At 50.5% G+C, this 25,080-nt stretch overlaps 1 protein-coding gene across 3 annotated transcripts in view; it reads right to left on the minus strand.

Annotated features, from left to right (window-relative positions):
- The window catches only part of Kcnk9 (potassium two pore domain channel subfamily K member 9), a 41,521-nt gene extending 21,775 nt beyond the window's left edge, over nt 1–19,746 (minus strand). For all 3 annotated transcript variants that reach the window (XM_013124769.3, XM_013124768.3, XM_005085444.4), the window contains exon 1: nt 18,709–19,746. In XM_013124769.3, the coding sequence (XP_012980223.2) occupies nt 18,709–19,705 (997 nt within the window). In that variant the 5' untranslated portion in view covers nt 19,706–19,746. The remainder of the gene's footprint in view (nt 1–18,708) is intronic.
- Nucleotides 19,747–25,080: the final 5,334 nt, after the last annotated feature.

Here is a 25,080-nt window from a genome sequence, read left to right on the forward strand (position 1 = left end):
CTCACTCCCAAAATAGCCTCTCATGGCCCAGACACAAGGCTGGCTGGCTCTCCTGCATTCAAACCGGACTCGGCAGAATTCCCAGGCCCTGAGCTGGGCTGGGGAACAGATGAGGCATGAGGTTCTATGACTCCCAGCAGGTCCAGGGAAGAGAATACCAGAGGATGCCACTAACTTTGGAGGAGCCAAGAGTTGCCTAGCTCTGAGTTGGGGACTTTATGATCATCAATATTTGAGAAATCCTTCCTATGACAAATATCCATGTCTCTTGTAAGTAAACTGAGGCTCAGAAAGAAGAATCTGAGAAAGACTGTACATACTTGAATGCAAGGAAATGCAGCCAGTCCCAACATCACACTGTGCACCTAGAGAGCCATCCCAAAGCTCTCCTGGTGAGAACAGCACCCTGGGTCACCACGGAGGGTCACCCTGAAGAGCGAATGGCATTTTCAGAGAAAGGCTACTGCCTACAGCAAGTGAAAGACAAGCCAATGACATGGGACCTTGGAAAAGTCCCTGGGGCCCTTTGAGCCTCAGTTTCCTCATCTACAGAATGGAAACAGCAGGGAGGAATGTAGGCGGATAAAGTTGAAATCAGACCCCTGCCTCACCCTCAGTGGCCCAGACTCCTCTGTACTGTATTTCTCATGATCATAGTAAAGGAGGTTGGAGACAACCTCTGAGTGTAGGTTAGCTAGCCTCACCTAGAACCTAGGACTAAGCTGAGCAGATAATAAAGTCAACTAGGAGATAGTGAGAGTCTGAATTTGGAGCCTAGCAACCCCCACCTACAAGCCTTCCCTGCTTCCCCTAAACTAACCCCTACTCCCAGATGTCACCAGCTCCTCTACTTCTGGCCTTTGCTATGCTACTGTCTCTGCCAAGGCCCTTCCCCATCTCTTCTGGAGCACCCACCACTCCCTTGCCATCTGTAGACAGGACCAGCCAGCAGAAGTCAGCTGAGTGAGCAGCTAGAAGTGTTGACACTTGGCAGAGGACACCTCCTGCAGGAAGGCATGCCCCACCTCACCTTCCCCCAGCCATGGGGGTACTTTTGGACCACTAGCAGGGGCATGCTGATCAAACTGGATGCTCATCGACTGCCCTCCACACCAAGGAGTAGTATCTCTGGAGCAAAACCATTCCAAGCTTCCTAGCTAGTCATTGGACAAACAGTAAAACTAACAGGCAGACAGAACTAAAAAATCACACTCTAACATGATCTCAAAATAGACTCCAGCTCACAATCCCCATGGCAACACCCTGGGTCTGAGGACTGTCTCTAAGGAAGGAAGACAGTGGTGTGGGACAGGGGTGGCCCAGACTCTGGACACTCCATGTAAGAGTCCCACTGTCCACAGATGGCACACGGACAGAGGAGTCTGTGGGGTCTCAAGATCTACTAGATCTCCAGGGAAAAGGGCAAGAGTAGAGACAAAGCTTGGTGAGTCCAGTGACTGGAGAGTCCCCGGCACTATAAGGCTATGACATTGGCAAGGGACTCAGGCTCTGTGGCATCTGGATCCTCCTTGTCCCATCTCCATTCTCCTCAGCTTTAGGGTACCCACATGCTATGATTAACCAACCCTGGGTTTAACCCACTCACCACTAGCTAAGTCTTGCCTGTTCAGACTAAGGTAAGGCCCAAGAGGTCATGGCCAACAAGTCTTCCTATGCACTTGAATATGAAGAAATAACTGCTCATCCATACAGGTTCAAGACATCACCTGACCAACACAGAGGGCAGCCTTGTTCTTGCTTACAGTGCCTCTGGGTGGTGAGATGTCAGCCCTGTCTTTGTCTCTATCTTGGAAAAGGACCTTCTCCTCTTGGCCCTGGACCTTCTATCCTCTAGAGCTATGGGACATAAATTTCTGTCATTTATAAGCTTGTTACTATTGCTTGAACTAAGCCCCCAAAACCTTGCCTTGCCTAAGCTGACCCCTGCTTGGAATCATGTATATCTCTCTTGCCCATTTCCTGGTCTTTCTCATAACCACCCTATGATGTCACAGTCATATGGAAGAAGTGAGTGTCATCATTTGCTAACACCAGACACTCCCAGGCACAGACCCTACCCCACTGATCTCTTCCTTTGAGCCACCTGGTCCCCCAACTACAGGGACCTGGGAGTTGTGCCTGAGACTAGCAGGAACTGGCAGCTTCCCTTCCTGCTGGCAGTGCCTCTGCCTAAAGCAGCCAAGAATGACTCAGGCTCAGCATCGGACAGCAGTGGTTGGAAGCAGTGGCCTGAAGTTGCAATGTCTAAGTCCTGAGGGTGACAGAGAGGAAGGCGGCCTAGCTGCAGTCAAAAGCCTCTGCCAGACCCTGTCTCCAGAGCACTGTGTCTGGTCTTCTGCCCTGCTTTCTACTAGTCTAACCTGGAAGACAGCTGTTCTAAGGGGCTGGAAAGAGGGGCAGCATGAAAAAGCATCCATCTCCCCAGACACACGGGGGGCATTCATGTCTGTTTCACTGCTCTTGGTGCTGCAGCATGTTCCACTGCAGGCAATGATATGAACGATAAGGAGCCATTCGCCATCTTTCTACCCGGCTCTGACCCAGAGACCAGTCAAGTGCCTCATCCACACTGCCTCATCAGGTCTCTCAGAGCCTCTTGGAAGCATCCATTCCTACCCACTTCACAGCTGGGAACACTGGATGGCGATGGGAGCGGGAGGAAAGGAGAAGTGTGACATGTGGTCTGTACATGGCATGTTTGGACCTGGCCCTGCAGATTTCCTGATGGCCCTGAAGGTTTGTCTGGGAGCTAAGTCGGGGCTACTGGTGGAGGAAGCTCACCTCAAGCAGAGGGGCTGCATGTGATATATAGCCACTGACTGCTTTCTGCCCTCAGAACCAGAGTCCTAGAAGCTTGTTGAAGTCAGTCTGCAGAGTCAACCCTCCACAGTGGTGAGGTCCCCAGCAACCTAATGCAACCTAGGATTTCCTCTTCTAAAATTCCAGCAGAGCCTGGGATGCCAGGTGTCTTGGGACTCAAAGAGAAAAGTCAGCAGACACCTTGGGCCATACGGAGAGCCAGAGTGGCAACAGGATGAACCTGGGCCTCCTGGGAAACAGACAGCCTCCTGCGAGACCACCCACTGCTTCTTGCAAACACCTGCTGTTCAGATTCATGGGCTGCTGTTTTTCAAGGATTTGTTTTTCTGAAAGACCCAGAGAGTATTCTAGAACAGTTAAATATAGCTCTCATGAAAGCTGTCCCATTTACATGTCTATGTTCATTCAACAAGCACTCTGAGGGCCGGCTTAGTGCTAGACACTGGTGGGTGGACAAGCCAGCCACTGGCGGGCAATAACATGGTCCCTGGCCAGAGGCGGGGGGCAGGGGACAAAGACTGGCTTGGGAGAAACTAATATAACACAGGTTGACAGATGCTTGGCTGGCAGGAGCCCTAGGGCTGCAAAGACATAGAAGATAAGCATGTAACACCAAAAGGAGGATTGCAGGCCAGGGGCGCTGGGTGGTGAGGGTGTCCACCATAGCCTGTGACTCAGTCTGCATGGGGCAGGGGTGGAGTGACATTCAGGGCTACATGGCAGCAAAAAGCTGGACTTTGAAGGTCACGGTGGGCACCCATGTGGCTCACAAGGAGCCTCTGAGGGCTCTCAAGCAGGGCGGTGGCCTGACGGGTGTCAGTGCCAGCCTCGAGCCACCACTAACGCATGCAACCAGGAGGAGGCCAGGTGTGGAACGCCATCAGAATACAGTGTTGCATAATAACTGTGGCCCTCCTCCCCCGTCAGCCTTTTAAACAAATGCTTATATCATCCCCTAAGAAGAAAAAAAAAACCAAAAACCAAAAACCAAAAACCAAAAAACAAAAAACAAAACAGGCAGGGGCCTTGCATATGCCCAGAATGGGTCCAGGCTAAGCCGGAGAGAAAAAGCCAGAGATGAAAAATAATCCTTCCCAATGACTGGGTCTCCTGAGTGTGGGAGAAGGGAAAACTTCAGCCAGGAACAGCGAGAACCAAAGGGAGCTCCCTTCTTTTTTTTTTTTTTTGTTTTTTGTTTTGTTTTTATGAGACAGGGTTTCTCTGTATTGTTTTGGAGGCTATCAGTCCAGCCCGGCCTCGAACTCACAGAGATATGCCTGCCTCTGCCTCCCGAGTGCTGGGATTAAAGGTGTGCGCCACCACCGCCTGGCAAGGGAGCGCCCCTCTAAAGTATGGTAGGGCAAGATTTCAGCACTGACAGCAAATGCCACCTGTAGGAAGGAGAAAGCATTGGGGAAATAGGATGCTTAGTATCCTGCTTTATAAGGAAATACTACTGGGCTCAGGACAGGTGCATAAGAGGATGGGAACAATGATATTCTGTTGGCTTTTGAGTTCTCTCCTGAGGGATGGGATGCAGAACAGTTTCCAGAGAACAGGAGGAAAAGAAATCAGCCAGAGAGAGGTTCACCCACCCCATAACTTCCTCCCCACTAATTTCGGGTGTTCCCTGCCATCACCAGCTTCTTTCTGATCACCTTCCTCCCCTCTGCTCTAAGAAGTCCTCCCCCTGATGCCAGCTTCCTCTTGCTCACGCCTCCTTCTCTCCACGCTAAGGGACGCTCCCTTCCCAGCACTGATTTCGGCTCCATCATCAATTCTCACTGCTGTGGGGTCCCTGAGGACATCCCAAGATATCAAAACAGCAGCTGATGGCTTCTCCTTGGGAGCAGGCCCTAGGGTTTCATCCTCAGTCTTCATCCTTAATGGCCAAACCTGTGACCAGACTCATTTAACACTCTAAGTCTAAAGCCCAAAGAGAGAAGGCAGCACTGGGATAGGGGAGAAAACATTGTTGTGTGGGTCTTCTAGAAAAGTATTAGGATAACCCTGGCCAAAATAACCCTTCCAGGTTTTCCCCATCCTTCCTGTAAGAACACAGGAACATGTCAGGAAAGACGAAGTAGAAAAATTAAAGGAGCTGAAGCCCAAAATGATCCTGGGCAGTGAACCCTGGAGACTTGAGTGTCACCATCATTCATCTGGGTACTCCAAGGCAACAGCAGCCTCTGCATAGCCAGGGCTCAGTGTGGTCCTCATCTCATTAATGTGCTGAATATGAATGCAATGTCATTCATGAAAACCACAAAACTACATACCTGTGCAGCTCAGCAACATTTGTTCTCAGTGACAGCAACTAGAGTGTTTGATTCCTTTTTGTCCCTTCTATCCAAGAAAGCATGAACTTCTATAACATCCCTACAGAAGTGAGTGTGCATAGATCCTCAGATTATCACACTGGCTTTTCACCTATATTTGTATCTTTTGTTAAAAGCCATGCCAAATTCTTCCTAGAAGAAAAAGTGTAAAAATAAGCTAAAAAACATTAACATTTATATAACAAGTGTTAATGAAAGAAAGCTGGCTCCAAATCATTAGGACAGAAAGGGAGGTTCAGACAAAAAGCATCACACAATAAAGAAGCTTGTTATCTCTTTCAAGAAAAAAAATAGCAAACATGAACCTGTGTGCATCTAACCATAAAGCTTCAGAGTGCATAAAGGGGAAGAGACAATGATAAACCCCAGTAGCAAAGCACCGAATAAGACTCCAGTGGATCAGGAGCTAAGCAGACTTTTAACAACAATAACAGTATGAAGTGAGGAACACACACTGAAGAACCCAGGGAGCCAAGTGACTGAGGTGCGTGAGTGACGGGACCTAATCATGGTGGCTCCAGGGTGGTGGTGAGCCTCACAGAGCTCATGTGCCAATTAGGCACATGAGTCAACATGATGATAGCCCGATTCACTTTGTGCTAAACTCACTGCTTTCCAACTCCTGAGAAAGAAAATATGCATGAGTTAGAGTTACTAGAATTATACAGAACATTACACACAACAGAGAAATAGCTATTCTTTTCAAATAGCTATAGGACTCAGCAAAAGGTAAATCCTTCAGCAGCAAAGCAAACCTCCCCCAAAATTTAAAATATAGAAAATGAGTGTTTGGAATGTGCTGACAGACTATGACGCCCAGCATGTGTTAGCTGCCCTAAATGTTTAGAATGCAATAAAAAAATCTTATCAGCCATTTTTGTAGTTATTATCCTCCATATTTTATAGATAGCAAAGAGCAAAGCACAGAGAGGTCGAATCACATATCCAAGGTTGCTTAACAAACGACAGTCAATGGTAATCAGGTCCAAAGCTCATGATTCTTATCTTTCTGCTAATAAGCTTTCATATGCATGCATGCTGTGTGACTTTAAAAACTCACCCACTTACCTCTTGAATTTAAAAAATAAACTCATAAATTATTTATAGATAAATGATGATGACAATAAGAAGCTCATTTAAATACATTTGCAGATCATTGATTGTATAGGAAAAATCTCACTTACAAAGTCTTTACAAATCATTGGTCAGTCATAGGGTTCAGCCAAAGTGGCAAACAGAGGACAACACATAGCCTTTGGCATATCAAGGGAAAGGAAAAGGCCTACTGACTAGCACACGAAGTTTGGAGGAGCTAAATAAAGTAAAACAACACATAGTCTTTGGCATATCAAGGGAAAGGAAAAGGCCTACTGACCAGCACACGACGTTTGGAGGAGATAAATAAAATAAAGTAAAACAAGTGTTTATAAATAGAAAAGCAAATGTTAAGGTAACTATAGTAAATCAACAAATGTTGTTAGTTAATGCTCCATATTTTCAAACAAGTTAAGAGCCACGTAAAACACATATATCAGTCAGAGCCTGTGAGCTAAGCTAGCTAAGCTGAAAGACATAAGCTTAAGCTTTGCAGGAATCTACCTACCCAGACTTCCTAATTTAGAAAGATAGCCACTGCTCCCTTAATTCACTGTTTCTTGGGTTCTATACTATAAGCAGCTATGTAAAATTGCTGGATGATTCCAGCAGCACAAATGAACAAGAACAAGAACAAGAGGTGCAATTGCCTTTGTATATTCTGTCGGCGTCTTCGACCATCACTTACTACTTCTCATTCCCAGTGATGAAATAGTGATTTTGTAAAACAATACACTCTAGCTTCTACTTCTTTTGTGTTTAGGTTTCCCTGGCCTGAACATCATCCCCAACAAACACCATACCAAGCTTCTCAGCTGCTAAACTTCCTCCTCTCCCTGGTGTGTCAGAAAAAAGCTTACCTCCAGGACCTCCCAGTATGGATGCTGTGAGAAACCAACCTCCCAGTCCCCATTGCCTCTTTATGCTAGGACTCCAGCCTCTGCTTAGCCTTCCCTATCCTGCATCAGCAGCCATCATACCTCACTCAGAATCAGGACAAGAGAGTGACCCAAACACCACCTCAGGTTGTGAAGGGTGTGCCATGAGAGGATCGTGGTCTGAGTGAATGGTGATAGGAGACTGGACATATGGAGGGCTAAATGACACAGAAGTGACTGTCAGATGAGTGACAGAGACCTAAAAGCTTGATACACTCACAAGTGAGGGAGATCTTAGTGATTTAGTCACAGGTAAGGTAATGGATGATGAGAGTAGAGTAGACCTTGAATACAAGGGAGAATCGCGTGTTTGAGTAACGGAACCATACAAAGGCAGACGGGGGTGAATGACAGCTACAAGGAGGACTTGTGATGCAATGCTGGGTAAGGAATGAGAAACACAGCAGTGGACGTTGGATAAAGATGAGTTAGTGGAAAGGAGTGACACAAAGATGGGAAGGAGGATAAATGGCAGGATGGTGGAGAAATGAGAAAACACCAGATAGGAGAATTAGTGGTCCATTTACGGAAGAAGGGAAGAGAGAGCAGAAGATAGGAGAATGAATGCATCTATAAAGACAATGGCTGATGTGGAAATGAAGGAGGGTGGACATAGTGACTGATACAATGTCAGATGTGGGGAAAACGGCAGGTGACTAGTGTGCTGAGTGAAGACTGAATGACAGTGTACTGACAACCCGGTGGTATACTGGCAGAGGGGGGATGAATGGCGAGCGCACAGAAAACCGAGAGATGCTGTGAGAAGGATAAACGGATGGCCGGGACAGGGAGACTTAGTCGTGCCCTGATAGGTGGGGAGTGGGGCCAGGGTTTGAGAGTGTGGAAGAGTGTGATATGCAATGCCAGAGAATACAATGAGCCACAGTTTAAGGACCAAGTGAAACAAGGAATAAGGGTGAAAGAATGATGGGTGTGAAAAGGATCCAGCGACACTGGGCCCTGTGAGGAAGTGAATGGCACGTGCATGGAGAAATGGGTGTGACAATGTCAGAGAGGAGAATGAATGGCAAGCGTGTTGTTTATTGATACAGTGAATGGAATAATGCCTGGATGGTGCATAGCAGACTGTGTCAGGGCAGAGGAAGGACTCCATTGCGGATGCATAGAGGACCTGGTGCGGCAGTGGCAGATGGACGGAGGAGTGAGAAAATGGTGGAGGGTTGGAGACACAAGGAGTAATGGGGAAATAGGACAATTACACCGGAGAGTTAGTGGTGTCGCGTCAAACGGAGAAGAATGGCGAGAGGATGACTGAAGGATGTGATAGCTGACAGGTAATGAACTATGGTTTCCTGGAGAGCCATGTAACAGAGCAGGGCATGAGAATGAATGGCAGGTGCTTGGGGAACTGGGAGGCGTGACGGTGCGCAGGGAAATGAGTAGCGGGTGTGTGGAGGAAGGAGCGTTAGGCTCATGGAGACCCGCAATGACAGTGCCGCTGTCCATGGGGAATGAGTGACGGGGCATGGAGGATTGATGGGCACCATGGTGCTCAGGGTAACTAACAACAGGTGCACAGAGGACTCACTGATGCCATGGTGATGGGGGATGGCAAATGTGTTTGGGAATGGGTGAGGGTTAGGGGAGCAGATGATGAATAGACTGAGGGCTGATGGTTTTAGTGAAGCGAGTGGCAGTGCCTGGAGCACTGGGTGACAGTGTGGCACGCAGGGGAATGAGTGGCAGGGGAATGTGTGGAGAGTAAGTGATGTCATGGTTCTTAGGAAAATGAGTGACAGCGCAGGGAGGACTGGGTAACGAAGGACGGCAGGACGCAATGGTGCGTCGAAGAATGAATGGCAGCTGCAAGGTGAGCTGGGTGATTAATGGTGCGTGAGGGAATAGTGACCGAGGCATTGAGGAATGGGTGATGCCGTCGTCTAGGAACGGATGACAGGTACACATAGGGTCACACGATGTGACTGTGCATAGAGGAATGAATGGAGGGCGCGTTGCGGAATGAATGATGCGATACCAGGTAGGACAAGAGCCACAGGATGTGCGTGGGTGACGGAAAGAAGCTATGGTGTGTAGAGAAATAATGGCAGGCATCTGGACAACTGAGCAAAACAATGGTGGAGAGAGGAAATACCGGGAGGTTTGGGTGACAAAATGGCACAGGGGGGATGAACGACGGGTGCGGGAAAGCTTTGTGTTACTGAGGTATACATGAAGCCAGTAACAGGCACAGGAAGCACTGGGTGGCAGAGCTGCATGCAGACAGAGAGAGACAGCAGGGAGGAGGAACCCCAGGACACTGGCAGACGGAAAACCAGTGACTAGCACTTGAAGAAATGAGCAGCACACTAGCAGGAACGGAAATGACTGATGGGCCCGCAAGAACTGAACAGCTTGTGACAGATGAGGGGATGGGCGGTGACTTCAGAGGTGTGAGACAGTGGAGTGAAGGAGGGCTACGTGGAGGTAGGAGCTAATTTAGTGTCCCACAGCAAATGACTGGCAAGCGCATGGGAGACTCTGTGGCCAGTGGGCGGACGGAGGAGTGAAGGACAGGGAGTTGAAGAACTGAGGGTCACAGAGGAAGTGGTGCAATAAAAGATGGGGGGGGGTGACCAGTGTGTGGTGATTGAAAGAACAAGGAAATGAGAGGTAGGTGTGGAGAGCTGAGTTACAGTGGGGGATGGGGGCATGGAAGCCGCCCGGACAAGTGAGTGTCGGAGGGAAGCTATGGGAGATGATGGGGAAAGTCAACAGCAGGTAGGAGGACAGGCAGGTGTGTGGAGAGCTTAGTTATACAAAGACAAGCCGAGGGGTGAATGGCAGGCGAGTGGAGAACGGAATGACAGCTGGGTGACAAGGATGTGTCCAACAAGGATGCAAGGATGAAATGGTCGGAGAGATAACGGTGGGGAGGAAGGGGAGGGGAAAGCAGACAGGGATAAACAGGAGGACGGCAGATGCGTGGAGCACCGAGTGAGTGAGGAAATGAGGGGCACGTGGACTGAGGACCAGATGACGCTGTGATGGGGGCGAGTGAAAGCTAGCTCGATGGAGGACCACAGGCACAGCAGCAATTTAGAAACATGGGTAGTAGGCATCCAGTAACTTTGTGACAGACACAACGTCAGGTGCAAGAATGAATGACAAGAGGATGGCCGTCCAAGTGACACAACCGTACATGGGTGAAAGGATCGTATGTGTGAAAAAAAAAAAAAAGAAACTGGGTAACGCAGCAGTTGACGGGGAGTGAACAGCAGGTGCCCAGTGGACCTTAATGCAGGGATGGCTACAGATGACAGGCTACGTGGAACAAAGTGACACCCATGTCAGACAGAGGGACTCCCTGTGGAGCGGCAAATGAAGCAGTGGCTGATGGGAATGAAGTACAGGCACACACGGGACTGAGTGACGCCGTGGCTGGTCGGGGAGTGAATGGCAGGTCTGTGTAGAAACTAGTGAGGGTGTATTGAATGGGGAAATGGATGGCAGGCTCACAGAAGGTGAGTGACACAGTGTCACATGCTGAACAACAGCAACAACATGCAAGGACCGCAGTGTGCACCAGTAGCGGAGGTTGGACGGCAAGAGTTTGCAGGGCTGAGTGGTGCCGTGTTGGGTGGTGTGATAAGTACCCAACGGCAAGAAGGATGGTGACTGGACAACGGGGAAGGAATGATAGGTGGGACAGGATGAGCACAGAGACATGTTGGGTGGACGGTGAATGGCAAGCCCACCAAAGATTAACGGTAAAACGGTGGGTGGCAGAGTGGTTGTGTGGCTGTGTGGTTACAAAGTGGGTGAGTACACAGTGCGTACGCACGCATGGATAGAGGCGTCCATAGTAAGCACATGGGAAGCCATCACTAAGACATCCTCCAGAGCCTGGTTCACCTCCTGCTCCTACCCTGCCCTTTCTGGGCTTCCTAGGTTAGGTGAGCCAGGACCAGCAATTGCATGTGATAGTGCCTGGGGGCCCTTGGCCCTTATCTCTTGTTTCAGAGCACTAAGCTGGAATGTCTCTGAATGTCTAAGGAGAAGTGTCTGTGGTGCTACCCCAAATCATCAGCCCAGCTCGCCTGATTTACCCATGGCATCTGTAGGCAGGATGCTTGCTAGAGAGCCTTGATGCTGAATGAGGAGGGGCCAGGACTAGGAAGGACCTGGGAAATCAGAGCTTTCTACAGGCACTTCCTGCGTCCTCAGCATGACAGCCACCAGTCTGGAAATGAAGAGCCCCAGCCCCCTTGCTCCCAGGGCTACCTATTACCTACATCTGGCTCAGCAGGCTCCGCAAATGGTGAATGAAAAGTAAGGTACACAAACCCACCATAACACCTGGAATTGTATCTAGCTAGAGCCTGCAGTAAGGAAACCCTATTTGCATATGGCCTTCAATGCATTCCACCTTGGTGTGCGTTGCCTTATTTGCCTCAGTTTCCTCATCTGTCAAGCAGGACAAGGTTCCCACAAGCTCATGGGTGACAGACAGAGAGAGACAGAGACAGAGAGACAGAGAGAGAGACAGAGAGAGACAGAGTGTGTGTGTGTGTGTGTGTGTGTGTGCGCGCGCGCGCGCGTATGTAAGCTCCAGGATTCTTCAGGCATCAGCCAGATACCTGCTGTATGGCATGTACTGTTCTGGACACTGTCGGTTCAGGGAACAAAGGCAGTTTAGACCTGAAGTAGAATGTCCAGAGTTCACAAAGCTGAGATTGACTGGAGGAGAGGAGGGCGAGGGCAGGGCTTGGAGGACTCAGAGAGGCAGGTGGGTTTTTTTATTTGACTTTTTATTTATTTTTTTACATTCGAATCCCAGTTCCCCCTCCCTCCTCTCCTCCTTGCCCCTTCCACATCCCCCCCACTTCCCTTCGGCTCCTTGGAGAGGGTCCGACCTCCTCTAGGAAGTCTAAGTCTGTGAGGTGGGTGGTTTCTATGTTGGTAAGGATATTCTCTCGCTATCTAGCTCTCTGTGTGGGTGTGTTTGTCTCTCTGTGTGTGTCTGTGTGTCTTTGTGTTTATCTCTATGTGTCTGTGTGCCTGTGTGTGTGTCTGTATGTGTGTGTGTCTGTGTGTCTGTGTGTGTGTGTGTGTGTCTGTGTGAATGCGTATGGTGTGTCTGTGTGTCTTCTATGGGTGTGTTTGTCTCTCTGGGTGTGTCTCTGTGTGTGTGTCTGTGTATCTTTGTGTGTGTTTATCTCTGTGTGTCCGTCTCTGTATGTGTGTCTGTGTGCCTGTGTGTGTGTGTGTGTATCTGTGTGTCTGTGTGTGTGTCTGTGTGTATGTATGTATGTGTGTATATCTCTGTGTGTGTGTGTCTTGTATGGGTGTGTTTGTCTCTCTGTGTGTGTCTGTGTGTATGCCTATGTGTGTCTGTGTGCCTGAGTGTGTGTGTATCTGAATGCATGTGTGTGTCTGAATGTGTGTGTGTCTGTGTGTCTGTGTGCCTGTGTATGTATGTCTGTGAGTATGTGTGTGTGCCTATGTGTATCTGTGTGTATGTGTGTGTGTGCCTATATGTGTCTGTGTGTATTAGTGTCTGTGTGTGTGTGTCTTGTGTGAGTGTGTTTGTCTCTCTGTGTGTGTCTGTGTGCCTGTATGTGTGTGTATCTGTGTGTGTGTGTCTTGTATGGGTGTGTTTGTCTCTCTGTGTGTGTCTGTGTGTCTGTGTGTGTGTCTGTCTGTATGTGTGTGTGTCTGTGTGTGTGTGTCTTGTGTGTGTGTGTTTGTCTCTCTGTGTGTGTCTGTGTGTGTGTCTGTCAGTATGTGTGTGTGTCTGTGTGTATGTGTTTGTCTCTCTGTGTGTGTCTGTGTGTGTGTGTTTGTCTCTCTGTGTGTGTCTGTGTGTGTGTGTCTTGTGGGTGTGTGTTTGTCTCTCTGTGTGTGTCTGTGTGTGTCTGTCTATATGTGTGTGTGTCTGTGTGTGTGTCTTGTGTGGGTGTGTCTGTCTCTCTGTGTATGTGTGTGTCTGTGTGTGTGTCTTGTGTGGGTGTGTCTGTCTCTCTGTGTGTGTATGTGTGTGTGTCTGTGTGCCTGTGTGTGTCTGTGTGCCTATGTGTGTCTGTGTGCCTGTGTGTGTGTTGTATGCATGTAGTTGTCTCTCTGTGTGTGTCTGTGCATGTGTGTGTGTGCATGTGTGTGTCTCTCTGTATGTGTCTGTGTGTCTGTGTGTGTGTGCATGTGTGTGTGTCTGTATGTGTGTGTGTCTGTGTGTGTGTCTTCAATGGGTGTGTGTCTCTGTGTGTGTGTCTGTGTGTGTCTTCAATGGGTGTGTGTGTCTGTGTGTGTGCCTATGTGTGTCTGGGTGCCTATGTGTATCTATGTCTGTATGTGTGTGTGTTGTGTGGGTTTGTTTGTCTCTGTGTGTGTTTATAAACTCTGTGTATCTGTCTCTGTGTATGTCTCTGTGTGTGTGTCTGTGTGTGTGCCTATGCGTGTCTGTGTGCCTGTGTGTATGTGTCTGAATGTGTCTGTGTGTCTGTGTGTGTGTGCCTATGTATGTATATGTGTATGTGTGTGTGCCTATGTGTATCTGTGTGTATGTATGTGTGTGTGCCTATGTGTGTCTGTGTGTGGGTCTTGTGTGAGTGTGTTTGTCTCTGTGTGTGTGTGTGCCTGCAGTGTGTGTGTCTGTGTGTGTGAGTGCCTTGTATGGGTGTGTTTGTCTCTGTGTGTGTGTCTGTGTATGTGCCTATGTGTGTCTGTGTGCCTGTGTGTATGTGCATCTGTGTGTGTATGTGTCTTGTGTGGGTGTGTTTGTCTCTCTGTGTGTGTCTGTGTGCCTGTGTGCCTGTGTGTGTGTGTATCTGTGTGTCTGTGTACTTGTGTGTGTGTCTGTGTGTATGCCTATGTGTGTCTGTGTGTGTGTTTCTGTCTGTATGTGTGTGTCTGTGTGTGTGTGTCTTGTGTGTGTGTGTTTGTCTCTCTGTGTGTGTCTGTGTGTGTGTCTGTCTGTATGTGTGTGTGTCTGTGTGTGTGTGTCTTGTGTGTGTGTGTTTGTCTCTCTGTGTGTGTCTGTGTGTGTGTCTGTCTGTATGTGTGTGTCTGTATGTGTGTGTCTGTGTGTGTGTGTCTTGTGTGTGTGTGTCTGTCTCTCTGTGTGTGTCTGTGTGTGTGTCTGTCTGTATGTGTGTGTCTGTATGTGTGTGTCTGTATGTGTGTGTCTTGTGTGGGTGTGTCTGTCTCTCTGTGTGTGTCTGTGTGCCTGTGTGTATCTGTGTGTGTGCCTATGTGTGTCTGTGTGCCTGTGTGTGTGTATCTGTGTGTCTGTGTACCTGTGTGTGTGTGTGTATGCCTATGTGTGTCTGTGTGCTTGTGTGTGTCTGTATATGTGTGTGTCTTGTATGGGTGTGTTTGTCTCTGTGTATGTATGTCTTTGTGTGTGTTTATCTCTGTGTGTCCATCTCTGTGTGTGTCTCTCTGTGTCTGTGTGTGTGCCTATGTGCTTCTGTGTGTGTGTGTGTATGTGTGTATGTGTGTGTGCCTATGTGTGCCTGTGTGTGTGTATGTGTGTGTGTGTGTGTATGTGTGTGTGGGTGTTTCTGACACAGGACAGGTAAAGGCTCTCCTTAAGCTTAGTTGTACCTAAACTTCACACTGAACTACAACCAACTATCTGGGTTTCCAGCACCTTCAGCCAAGGCTAGGCCTTATCTTGCCATCTATACTGTTCCCAGAGTATCAAAGCAGGCAGCAAAAGCAAGTGAGGGCAGATGCTTGACAAAATGTGAAATCATGTACCACCTCTATCCAAAACCTGCAATGAATGCTGTCCATTTTGTGAAACATCAGTTCAGTGACAAGCTTCTACCTTGGAAAGGAAGGGGTTCCATATCTGTCTAGGACAGGACAGGACCCCTAGGGATTCTCTCAGTGGGTCCCACCAGCACCTGGAGACCCCAGTCCTAAACCAGTCACCTCCACTCCTATGGCAGCAACCTGAGCTTCAGATGGGCCCACAGAGTCAGGAAGTGTGTGCTCCCCCTCCCCCAAAAAAACTGTAACTAGAGAAGAAAGCCCACAGGCCAACCCTCCTTCCCCCATGGAAACCAGCCTTTAAATTGTCCTCCATCGTTCTGCAGATGGCACCTGTTGTCTTCCGGTTTAGCGATCCTGAAGGTAGCCAACCTAGATCACAGGTGTTAGACTGGAAAAACCAAGTGTAATGGCAATCCCATCTCTGGTACATTGTGCAAAGAGGCTGACTGTGGGGCAGTTTTAGCTTGAACCTCCCCCTGTGGAAGGTGATAAGTTTATACCAGTGACATATTATTCGAGCTCCAAGACCTGAGCCCCAAGCAGAGATACTTCTAAAAGACCTCCTATGCCCATGCAGAGCCCCCACCCCAGCACCACCTGCTTCTCCCACCTGGGGAGGGGATGCTTCAACCGTACAGCCAATCTGGTCAGTGGTCTATAAGCAAGGGTGCCTCACCCAAGGTGAAAACCAACCAGTAAAGCCCCTTTAAGGAGAACTACAAGTGGCAGCAACCTGAAAGCCACTGGAAAGAATTGGCACCATTCTGAGTAAGAGGGCAGTTGTTATGCACAGGACTCCCCAGAGAGCTAAGACCAGAGTCAAAATGGCCTCCAGCGTCTTTCAGAGAGGCATAGTCACAGATTCAAAATGAAGCGTAATTATATGCATTTTGAAAATCCATTTCACAGAGTAATCTGGTAACTGTGTCTAAGAGGCAACGTTTATTAGCCAGTTCCAGGACTCCTGCCATAACCACAGAGTCTTGGGTGCGAAGCTGATGTGCAGGCACACCAGAAATCACCCAGACTTAGGTGGGGGAGAACAGCTATGAACGTGAAGCTCGTTTTTGCTGAAATCACTGCCCAGTAGAAGAAGATTCCTCTGAGGGCATGGCTTGGGGCTGACTTTTATCCTGAGCATAAAAGCACTTTCATTTACATTTTTTTTTAGTAAAACAAACAAGCAAAAGTAACTGTGAGGGTGCCTTGTTTCCTACAGACGCTGGGGCTTCTGCTGAGCCGCTTCTCAGACCAGACAGCAAGAGGCTCAGTCAGACAAAAGCAAGAGCATGGATTCAGCACCTACTAAGCGCTGCAATGTACAGAGCTGTGATGGGGATCCTTTATGCCCATAACCTACAAGGAAAGGACACTTGCCAATGGTTATTATGTAATAGCCTTTCTACAGGTGGGGAAACTGAGGCTGGAGGTCAGAAAATGGCATCAGTGTAGTCTTACGGTGTGGCAGGCTCCAGATTCCACTTTTCCCACTCAAGCACAGCTGCCTTAGGACATGTGTTCATGGTGTGTGTGCACATATGCATGTGTATGTGTGTGCATGTAGGCAGGTGTGTACGAGTGCATGCCCATACATATGTGGATGCATGTGGGTACATGTGCATATGAGTGTGTGTCTGGAAATATATCTGCCTGCATATGTGTATATGTGAATTCAAGTAAGGATGTATGTATATGGACATGTGTATGTGTGCTCATGTATGCATGTGTGCATGTGTACATATATGTATGTATGTGTGTGCATATATGTACATGTATGTGAGAGTATTGTGTGTTTATGTGTGTCTGTCTGCATATATGTAAATGTATTGTGCATGCATATGAATATGCATGAGAGTGTGGATATGTATAAGTATGTGCATGTATGTGAGTATATACATGTATGCATATGATTATGTGTGAGAGTGTAGATGTATGCATGCATGTCCAAGTGTATGTGTGTGTGTCCAATATTTTCCCCAAATCAGGAAATGAGAAAAATCAACATATTTCTCTTTCTCAGTGGTCCTGATCCTGTACTTATGAGAGCCCCCTTGTCAGGGGGCTAAGACAACAGTTGCTTTTAGCTCCTCTTCCATTGATGCCATTTCCTTTGGGGTTTCAAATATTAGAAGCTTATTGCCAGAACCGCCAATCATATCAATAAACGAAGCATACCCCAATGAGAGCTTCCTCAACCCCAATTATTTCACCATGATTATGAGGATTTTTAACCCTCACTGTGTCACCCACATCTGGGGACTAGTCAACAGTTTTTCTGTGCTGGTTTTACTACAGGGAACCAGGCTGAAAAGCAAAAGCCCCTGGTTCAGAGCTAGATCACAAAAGGTACTTTTAGGGGACCAGGAGATTTCTCCCCTCTGTCTGTGTCACAGGCATATTCTTGCCTTCCAGCAAATATGCCTGCCACTAGAACCAATGACTTGCACATCTGTATGCCACCACCACAGTTCAAAGAGAAGTGACACTGGTCTCTTCTCCCACCTGAATGGGGCTGGGGGCTTTGGGACCATCAGGGGCAAAGCTGGTTATGTGGACAACAGAAGGGTGACTTTCTTCCTCCAAATATAAAAACCTGTGCCGATTTTCAAGCAAGAAGAAAAGACAGGCTGTCCTGGGCTGGTGTGTATGACACCCTGAAATCCTGCGATCCTGTGTCCTTTTTTTTTCCCCCTTCCCCTCCAGCATCACAGAGCTTTTCAGGGAGGGGAAAAAAAAGTACCGTGGGAAAATTGGGGGAAGGTCCAGGAAAAAAAGATGGGTTCTCGTCAGCCGTGACTCAAAGAGACCACCTTTGAGTCAGTATTCTGGCCCCCACAGGTCCTATGACATGACCCTGGGCATTCTGCCATGACAGGGCAAGTGGCCAGCCAGAGACACCATTCTGTCTCCTGCCAAAATGACAACTACCACATCCCTGGGATGAAGTGTGGCACTCAGATTCCCACGGTTGCAAATCTAGAGTGGTCCTCCAGCTCCCAGCTTCAGTGGGGTACAGCCCTAAGGATCCACCAGAGACTGCTCTGTGGACAGTGACCTGAGCATGGGAATCTATAGGCAACCCCATCTTGTACCACACAGACTTTTTTCCGAGAGTGAGTTAAACTCCCCGTTTTCAAACCACATCCAGACTCCTTTGGTCCACACTCACCGTCCACGGGGGCAAACAAGCACTGTCCTACTCAACCCACCAGGACCGCATTGCAGGTCACCTGCGGCCAAGGCCAACCCACGCCAATGGAAAAAGAGAAAACTCTTCTCCTGGGTCCTAACACACTCCACAACTCAAAGGAAGGTAAATGGGTACTGAAATCTTGGCTCCCGATATAGCCCATAAGCAGCCCCATCCCAAATTCTGTCCCAAATTCTCCAAAAGGCAGTAAGTGTAAGTCTTGGAACGCACTCAGGAAGCGCAGCCCGCACAGGGGCGTTGAGGTGGGTGGGTGTCAGCTATGGGATTATTCTTAGCGCTCCCCTCTTCGCAAAAGTGGTACCTCCACCCTCAAGACAGCAACACTCTATCTCTGGGAGTTCACAAGCCTGGCCCAGACACCAGAGAAGTGTGGGACACAGGATAGGATGCCCTGGAGGAGTGAAATCATCCCCTAAGGGGTGAGACACAGAAACATAGAGCTTTCTTGATCCTGGGAGCCCCACACCCAGCCTTGCAGTGCCCACCACCTCCCCAGGACTCCTCCCGCGTCCCCCAGAAGCCTGGTGGCGGCACGCCCACCCTTTACCTATAGTTGTGATGACGGTGATGGCAAAGTAGAAGGAACCGGCAAATTTCCACTGGACACCAGCGCGATGGGGCTCAGACTGCAGGATCACCAGCTCCAGCTGCTGGTAGTCATCGGAGCTGATGTTGTACTTGCCTCTGATGCGGACCTCTTCAGCTTTAAGTTTCTCTTCCTCGCGCATCTCATGGTCAGACTCGAGGGCATCGAACACCGCGGCACCCACCAGCAGGTAGGTGAAGGTACAGGCAATCAGGGAGAGGGTACGCACGTTCTGCCGCTTCATAGCTGCGAAGAAGGAGCTGCCAAAGGGGAAAAAACCACCGCGCGCATCCCAATGCAGTGCCGCGCGGACGAATCCTCCCCTGCGATGGAGTCGAAGTTGTAAGCGGTGGTAACAGCAGATACCGCAGCTGATGGTGGAAACGGAGTCATCTTGGGGTTCCTCACTGTCCCGAACTTCAACATCTCCAGGCTGAGGAGCATTCTCGGGTGCCTCGGGCTCCCCGGATTCAATGTCCACAGCGGACTCCCTAATCTCTGCGGGTTGCGCAGGCACAGCGGACGCCCCGGGCTCAGCGGACGCCCCGGGCTCGGCAGGCTCGGAGGACTCTGTGGGCGCAGCGGGTTCCGCGGGCGCAGCGGGTTCCGCGGGCGCAGCGGGTTCCGCGGGCGCAGCGGGTTCCGCGGGCGCAGCGGGTTCCGCTGGGGCAGCGGGTTCCGCGGGCGCAGCGGGTTCCGCTGGGGCAGCGGGTTCCGCGGGCGCAGTGGGTTCCGCTGGGGCAGCGGGTGCCGCGGGGGCAGCGGGTGCCGCGGGGGCAGCGGGTTCTACGATCACAACGGGTTCTACAGTCACAACGGACTCTGCGGGCGTAGCAGGCGATTCCGCGAACTCAACGGGGTCCGCGGGCGTAGTGACCACCACTGGGATAGGCAAGAGGGTAGGCATGTTTATGGCATCGCTAGCGCGCGGAGGCCAGTGATCCTGGACCCGGGACATCCTACGCCAGGCCTGGGTCAAGCGGCTTGCCCCAGCGCGGATGGCCGTGCGGATGGATGGCCCACGCTCGTTCCGCGAGGGCTGCGTGGTCCTCGGCCCCTGGCCCCTCGAGCCCGCTGGCTGGGCTGGGGCAGGATCAGAAGCCGGGACAGAGGGCGACCCGGGGAGAGGTTGTGCATCTCTCTGGATGCGTTCCCCGGCTAGCGGGGCCCAGCTAATGGCCTCCAGGGTGGCGGTTGCCCCGTGGGGACCAACTTCTCCCTCTAGCTTTCCTCACCCCCTTGGGTTGGGGGAACAGAAAAGTTTGCTAAATGAAAATGTCTCTAGAATCCCCTGCAAGCAGGGGGAGAGTCTATCTAGCAGGTGCAACGGGCGAGGCAGCCCGACGCCCCAAAGTCCGAACGCCCTGTGCCCACCTGGGCGCGCGGGGCACGCGGGGTGCCCGCCGCGCGACAGCCGGTCTGCGAAGTTTGTTCCACTCAGCCTGCGAAGCTCAGGAACAGGGCGAAGCCCAAGACAAGAGCTGCGACGGAGCTACCTCGGGGGCGACGTGGAAACTGCGTGGCGGCGGCGGCTGGCCGGCCAGCTCCTCCCGGGGCGGCAGGCAAGGTGGCAGCGGCAGCTGGGAGTGGTCCTGCGGGTCTAGAGGAACTGAAGGGTAGGGATAAGGACAGGCAAAGGAGCACCAGCCACGGGAGGATCCCGAGACTCTGGCGTCCAGGAGTCCAGAGAGGCAACCGCCGCTCTGGTCTGCCTGAGGCGCTGTGCGTGCGCGCCGGAGGGAGCCGGAGTGTATGTATTCGCGGGTGTGCGTGCGCGCGTGTTTGCGTTTGACGGCCCCGCTCCGGCGGGAGGGAGGGGGGAGCAGGCTACTCCGAGGACTGGCTTCCCTCCCTCCTCTGTTCTCTTCTCTTCTCTCCCCTCCTCCCTCCCTCCCTCCTTCCTCACTCCTGCAGCCTCTGGGTCGCTCCACCTCCCGCCTGGTCCCCAGCCAGCTGGCCTGGCAGCTCCTGCAGCAGACCTAGTGCTGCACAGGGTGCTCGCTATGGAGTCCAGGAGAGGTGACCAGAGGCGGGTGGGAGGAGGGGGTCCAGGGGGGGTGTAGAACTGGGTGCCGCCAGGGTGCAGGTATAGGAACCCAGCCGTTAGTGGATTTTAGCTGGGATGGATGGATAAACACGAATGCTTGGGTTCCTTCTAGCACCGCTCCCCTAAGAGCTCACACAGCCTTGGCAAAGTGAAGAGTTTGAAAAACCCGCAACTGAAGAATGAGGAACGAATTCGGCCAGTGAGGCAGATTGGGATGTTAAACGAGAAAATGAGAGAGTGGGGAATAGAAGGGGAAGGGGCTATGAGCACTTGGGAGTGCAGCAGCAGTGGTCTCGCAGTCCCCACACCCCGTTAACACACGCATGAACACACACACACACACACACACACACACACACACACACACACTTTCTGCTGCAGCAGCCACATAGCACAGCAGCACCCTACTGACTCCTAGAGTGTTGAGTTTGACATTCTCCTCAGTCCCAATTGTGGGATGCTGGATGCATCTCCGGTGGTCCTGCACCTGCTGACGCCAGCTACTTTTCCCTAGAGCTCTGGCAAATAGTGCAGACCGGCACTCTTAGAGTCGCACACACCTCTCAAAAGGAAGGACGGGAATTCGCATTCACTCGGCCAGTAACCGCCCTATTTCTAATCACTTCTTGTTTCCGTGGTAGAAGACAGCATCCCTCCAGCGAACACCCGGACGATTCAGCCTCTAAGTTCAGGCTTGGGGATGCGACTGGAGGATCCCAAGAATTAGCTAGTCTTAGCAAACAAGAAAATAGTCCAGATTTCTCTGTTTAGACCTTCCGGATCCCCCACCCATCCATCTCACTTTAGGTTGCCCAGAGGTTTTCTTGCTTACAAAGTGCCCGTAAAGCAGTGATGTTGCAAACGGGCACGTAAAACCAATTTCTTGAGACCACGGGGACTTGCTTTCCTCAGCTAGGCTATCTTCTCTAGCCAAGGAAGAGATGTAGATGGAGGAATCCGGTGACACCCCCCCCCCCCCCTTCCAGGCAATAGCTAAGAGACCAGAGCTAGAAGCTGGAGCCTGTGAATCAGACCCAGTTGTTGAATTCGAGGTTATAGAAGCCCCATGTTCTTCAGACTCCGGACCATAGCCCATCCTCTGTCTACCCAAACTCAGCCCGATGGGTTCGGGGCCTCATGTAGGCTCCCAGGTAAAAAGCTTTTCACCCAAATTCAAAGACTTGTGGGTGCGCCACAGAGCAGGGGTGTCTCCATGAGGTCTTCGGGTACCCAAATGGGAACCACACCAGAGCAGGTGCGCTCTCCAAAATTCATTTTAGAATCCGAGTATGTGTGTCCCCCCCCACCCCCGTGCTTAGCAAGTGAGCGTGGCTGAGGGGTGAGTCACCCCAAATGAGCGACAAGGATTCCCAGCAGCTGGTAATTAATTGAGCTGTGGATCAACCCACGACGGGATCAGGCCTTCCCTTCCGCAGCTCTGGCAGCGCTGGCACCCTGAGTCACCGCCGTCGGGCCTCCTAGAGGTCCAAAGGGTTGTGGATCTTGGTGCCACCAGGGGGCGCTGGACTCCGACCCAAAGATCTGCCCACTTTGGAGCCAAACTGTAGTGAAGTTCAAGCTGTCCCCAAAGGCGAATGTAGGAGCAGGGGTGGGGGCTGGAGGATGGGCTGAGCTCTGAGGACCGGATTGCAGGCTTTGTGCGGAGACACTTTGATTCGGTTTAGGGAGCTTCGGTTACTTGCAATCCTTCGGAAAAATGGAAGGGAACTTAAATTTGAAATTACCCCCGACCCCCTTGTTCTTCTGCAGTCCCAAGTTCCCCATCCACACCCCACAACCCAGTCCTTGAACATTTCTTGACTGCCGGTGGAACTGGAGCTCCTTGGAGGAGAGTTTGACTATTCTGTCTACACTACCCATTCTCAAGAAAGACTCTCAGAATAGTGGAGAATGCCTGAACTGGCCTTCCCCTATAATCAGATTGGCGATTACCCCAACTGTCATCATAAAGCCAGATGCAGAGATCCACAACCAAGTACCGGGCAGAGCACTGGGAATCCAGCTGAAGAGAAGGAAGAAGGAATATATGTACAAGGGAGGTCAAGATCCTAACAGGGAAATCTACAGAGACAGCTAAACCAAGCTCATGGGAACTCAGGAACTCTGGACCGGCAGCTGTCGAGTCTCCATAGGACACACTCCCTCTGCATGTGGGAGACAGTTTGGAAGCCTGGGCTATCTGAGGGGGCCCAGGCAGTAGGTTCCATCCCTGGTGCACGAGCTAGCTTTTTGGAACCTGTTCCCTATGGTGGGATGCCATGTTCAGCCTTGATTGCATGGGGAGGGGCTTGGTCCTGCCTCAACTTAATGTACCATGCTTTGTCAAATTCCCACCTTACCCTTTGGAAGGAATAGATGGAGAGGTAAGCTTGGATGGGGGGGGGGGGGCAAGAGGAGGTGGGGAACTGTGGTTGGGATGTAAAATGAAATTTAAAAAATCAATGTTGAGAGAGAAAGAGAGAGAGATGCTCAGCTACCACTACAGCTTGTGTCCAAAGAGCGTCCCAACTCCCAGGGTTGGGTGCTGAGCCCAGGGATTTTTTTTTAATGCTGGAAAATTATCATTTGGATGATTGCCAATTAAGCTCAGAAATTCTTCCTGTCATTGTGTGGTGTGGGCCCACCTGTCCACGTTTGAGTCAGTGACAACGCTCCTCCCTGGGCAGGGCTACAGATTGATAGGTGTAACCCTGGAGCTTCTGGACTAGACATGGGCATGACTAAGCAGTTCAGGGAAGAACTGAGGCATAGAGGGAGGGAGAGGCTTTGAGGATGTCAATGCAGGGCACAGCTATGACCTGTGAGTGGCGCATGGACTCTCCAAGCCCCCTCAGGAGTCAGTCCCTACACCTCTCCAAGCCCCCTCAGGAGTCAGTCCCTACACCTTGCATTTTGATTCTTTAATAAAGACAGATGCATCTTATTAGCTAATAAAACACATCGTGATTTTATAACTCGGGCCAGCCACTTGTTTTCTGTTGTGTTCTGTACACACAGTGGGCATGTCTGCAGCCCTTCAATTCACAGAGACAGGCCAGTGACTTGGCATATCTCAGCCCCGCAATGAGTAAGAAAGCCAGGGCTTCTTTGCATCCCTACAGTGGGTCTGCCCACAGCGGCTGCGGCTGCAGGAACGGAAGGGGTGGCAGGGTACGGTGCTCTATGCCAACTATTCCAGCTGATGCCACCTGCTAGCCTAGGAGGAAGTCAGAGATGTCAGTGGCTCCCTGGACACCTGAGTCCTTGGCAGTATAAAATGCTTTGTCACCATCCTACCTCCATCTTTGAATGTGGGCAGAGAGTTTTCTCCATGGGTGAGGGTAAGTTTTCTCACAGCCCAGCTTTGAAGGAAGAGCAGTGTGGCGTCTTCCCAGTGTGGAGCCCTGTGATGGTTAATATTGACTGTCAACTTGATAGAATCTAGACTGCACTAGCCTTTGGGCACACGTGTAAGAGGTTTCCTAGGCTACATTAGTTGATATGGGAAGACCCACCTTAGTTGTGAGCAGCAGCACTCTTTGAACTGGAGTCCTGGGCTGACTAAAGGGGCAATGACTGAGCATTAGCAGTTGTCCCTGCTGGGCTATGCCTAGATGCCTCAAGCTTCTGCCACTATACTGTCCTTGTGATAACTATCTACCCTAGGACTGTGAACCAAAGTAAGCCTCAAGTTGCTTTTCTACCAACAGGCAAAGTAACCAAGCCCCAAGAGCAGGATCCCCTCCATCCTTTGGCAAACTCCAAAGACATACAATTTGCACAGTTAGTAGTTTATCTTCACTTCAGCCTTCCATCAGTGTCAGGTTCCAGAGAAAACCACCCCCAGTGTGAGGCAGAAAGCCTGCCCAGACTCCTCTTGGTATATGAGCTATTGTGTTTTGTAGCCACACTGTTTCACCCCCACTGGGTTAAAGAGTAGAACATGGGTCTTCTAGGAGGCTTTGGTCTGTTAACAAGCATTGCCGTCCCACACAGTAGTACTGTGATCAGGGTTTTTCCAATTCATTCAGTGGTGGAACCACCTATTGGTGAAGCAGTACCAGGTTCTGGAAGCCCATTTTGGAAGCCACTGTCCCATATTAAGGACTGGAGGCAGGGAAGTAGGTAGTCTGGGTTCTGGAGCATTCATGTTAGACTTAGCATATCTGTTGATTCAAACCAGAATCTGTGGCACAGCCTGGAGCAACTACTGAGTACCAGGGTCTAGCAGCTCCCCTCTCCCTGGGTTCCCACCTGCAGCTCAGCTGAACATACCTATCTCTCTG

This window comes from Mesocricetus auratus, unplaced genomic scaffold, assembly GCF_017639785.1.
Source record: "Mesocricetus auratus isolate SY011 unplaced genomic scaffold, BCM_Maur_2.0 Super-Scaffold_100055, whole genome shotgun sequence".
Lineage (NCBI taxonomy): Eukaryota > Metazoa > Chordata > Mammalia > Rodentia > Cricetidae > Mesocricetus > Mesocricetus auratus.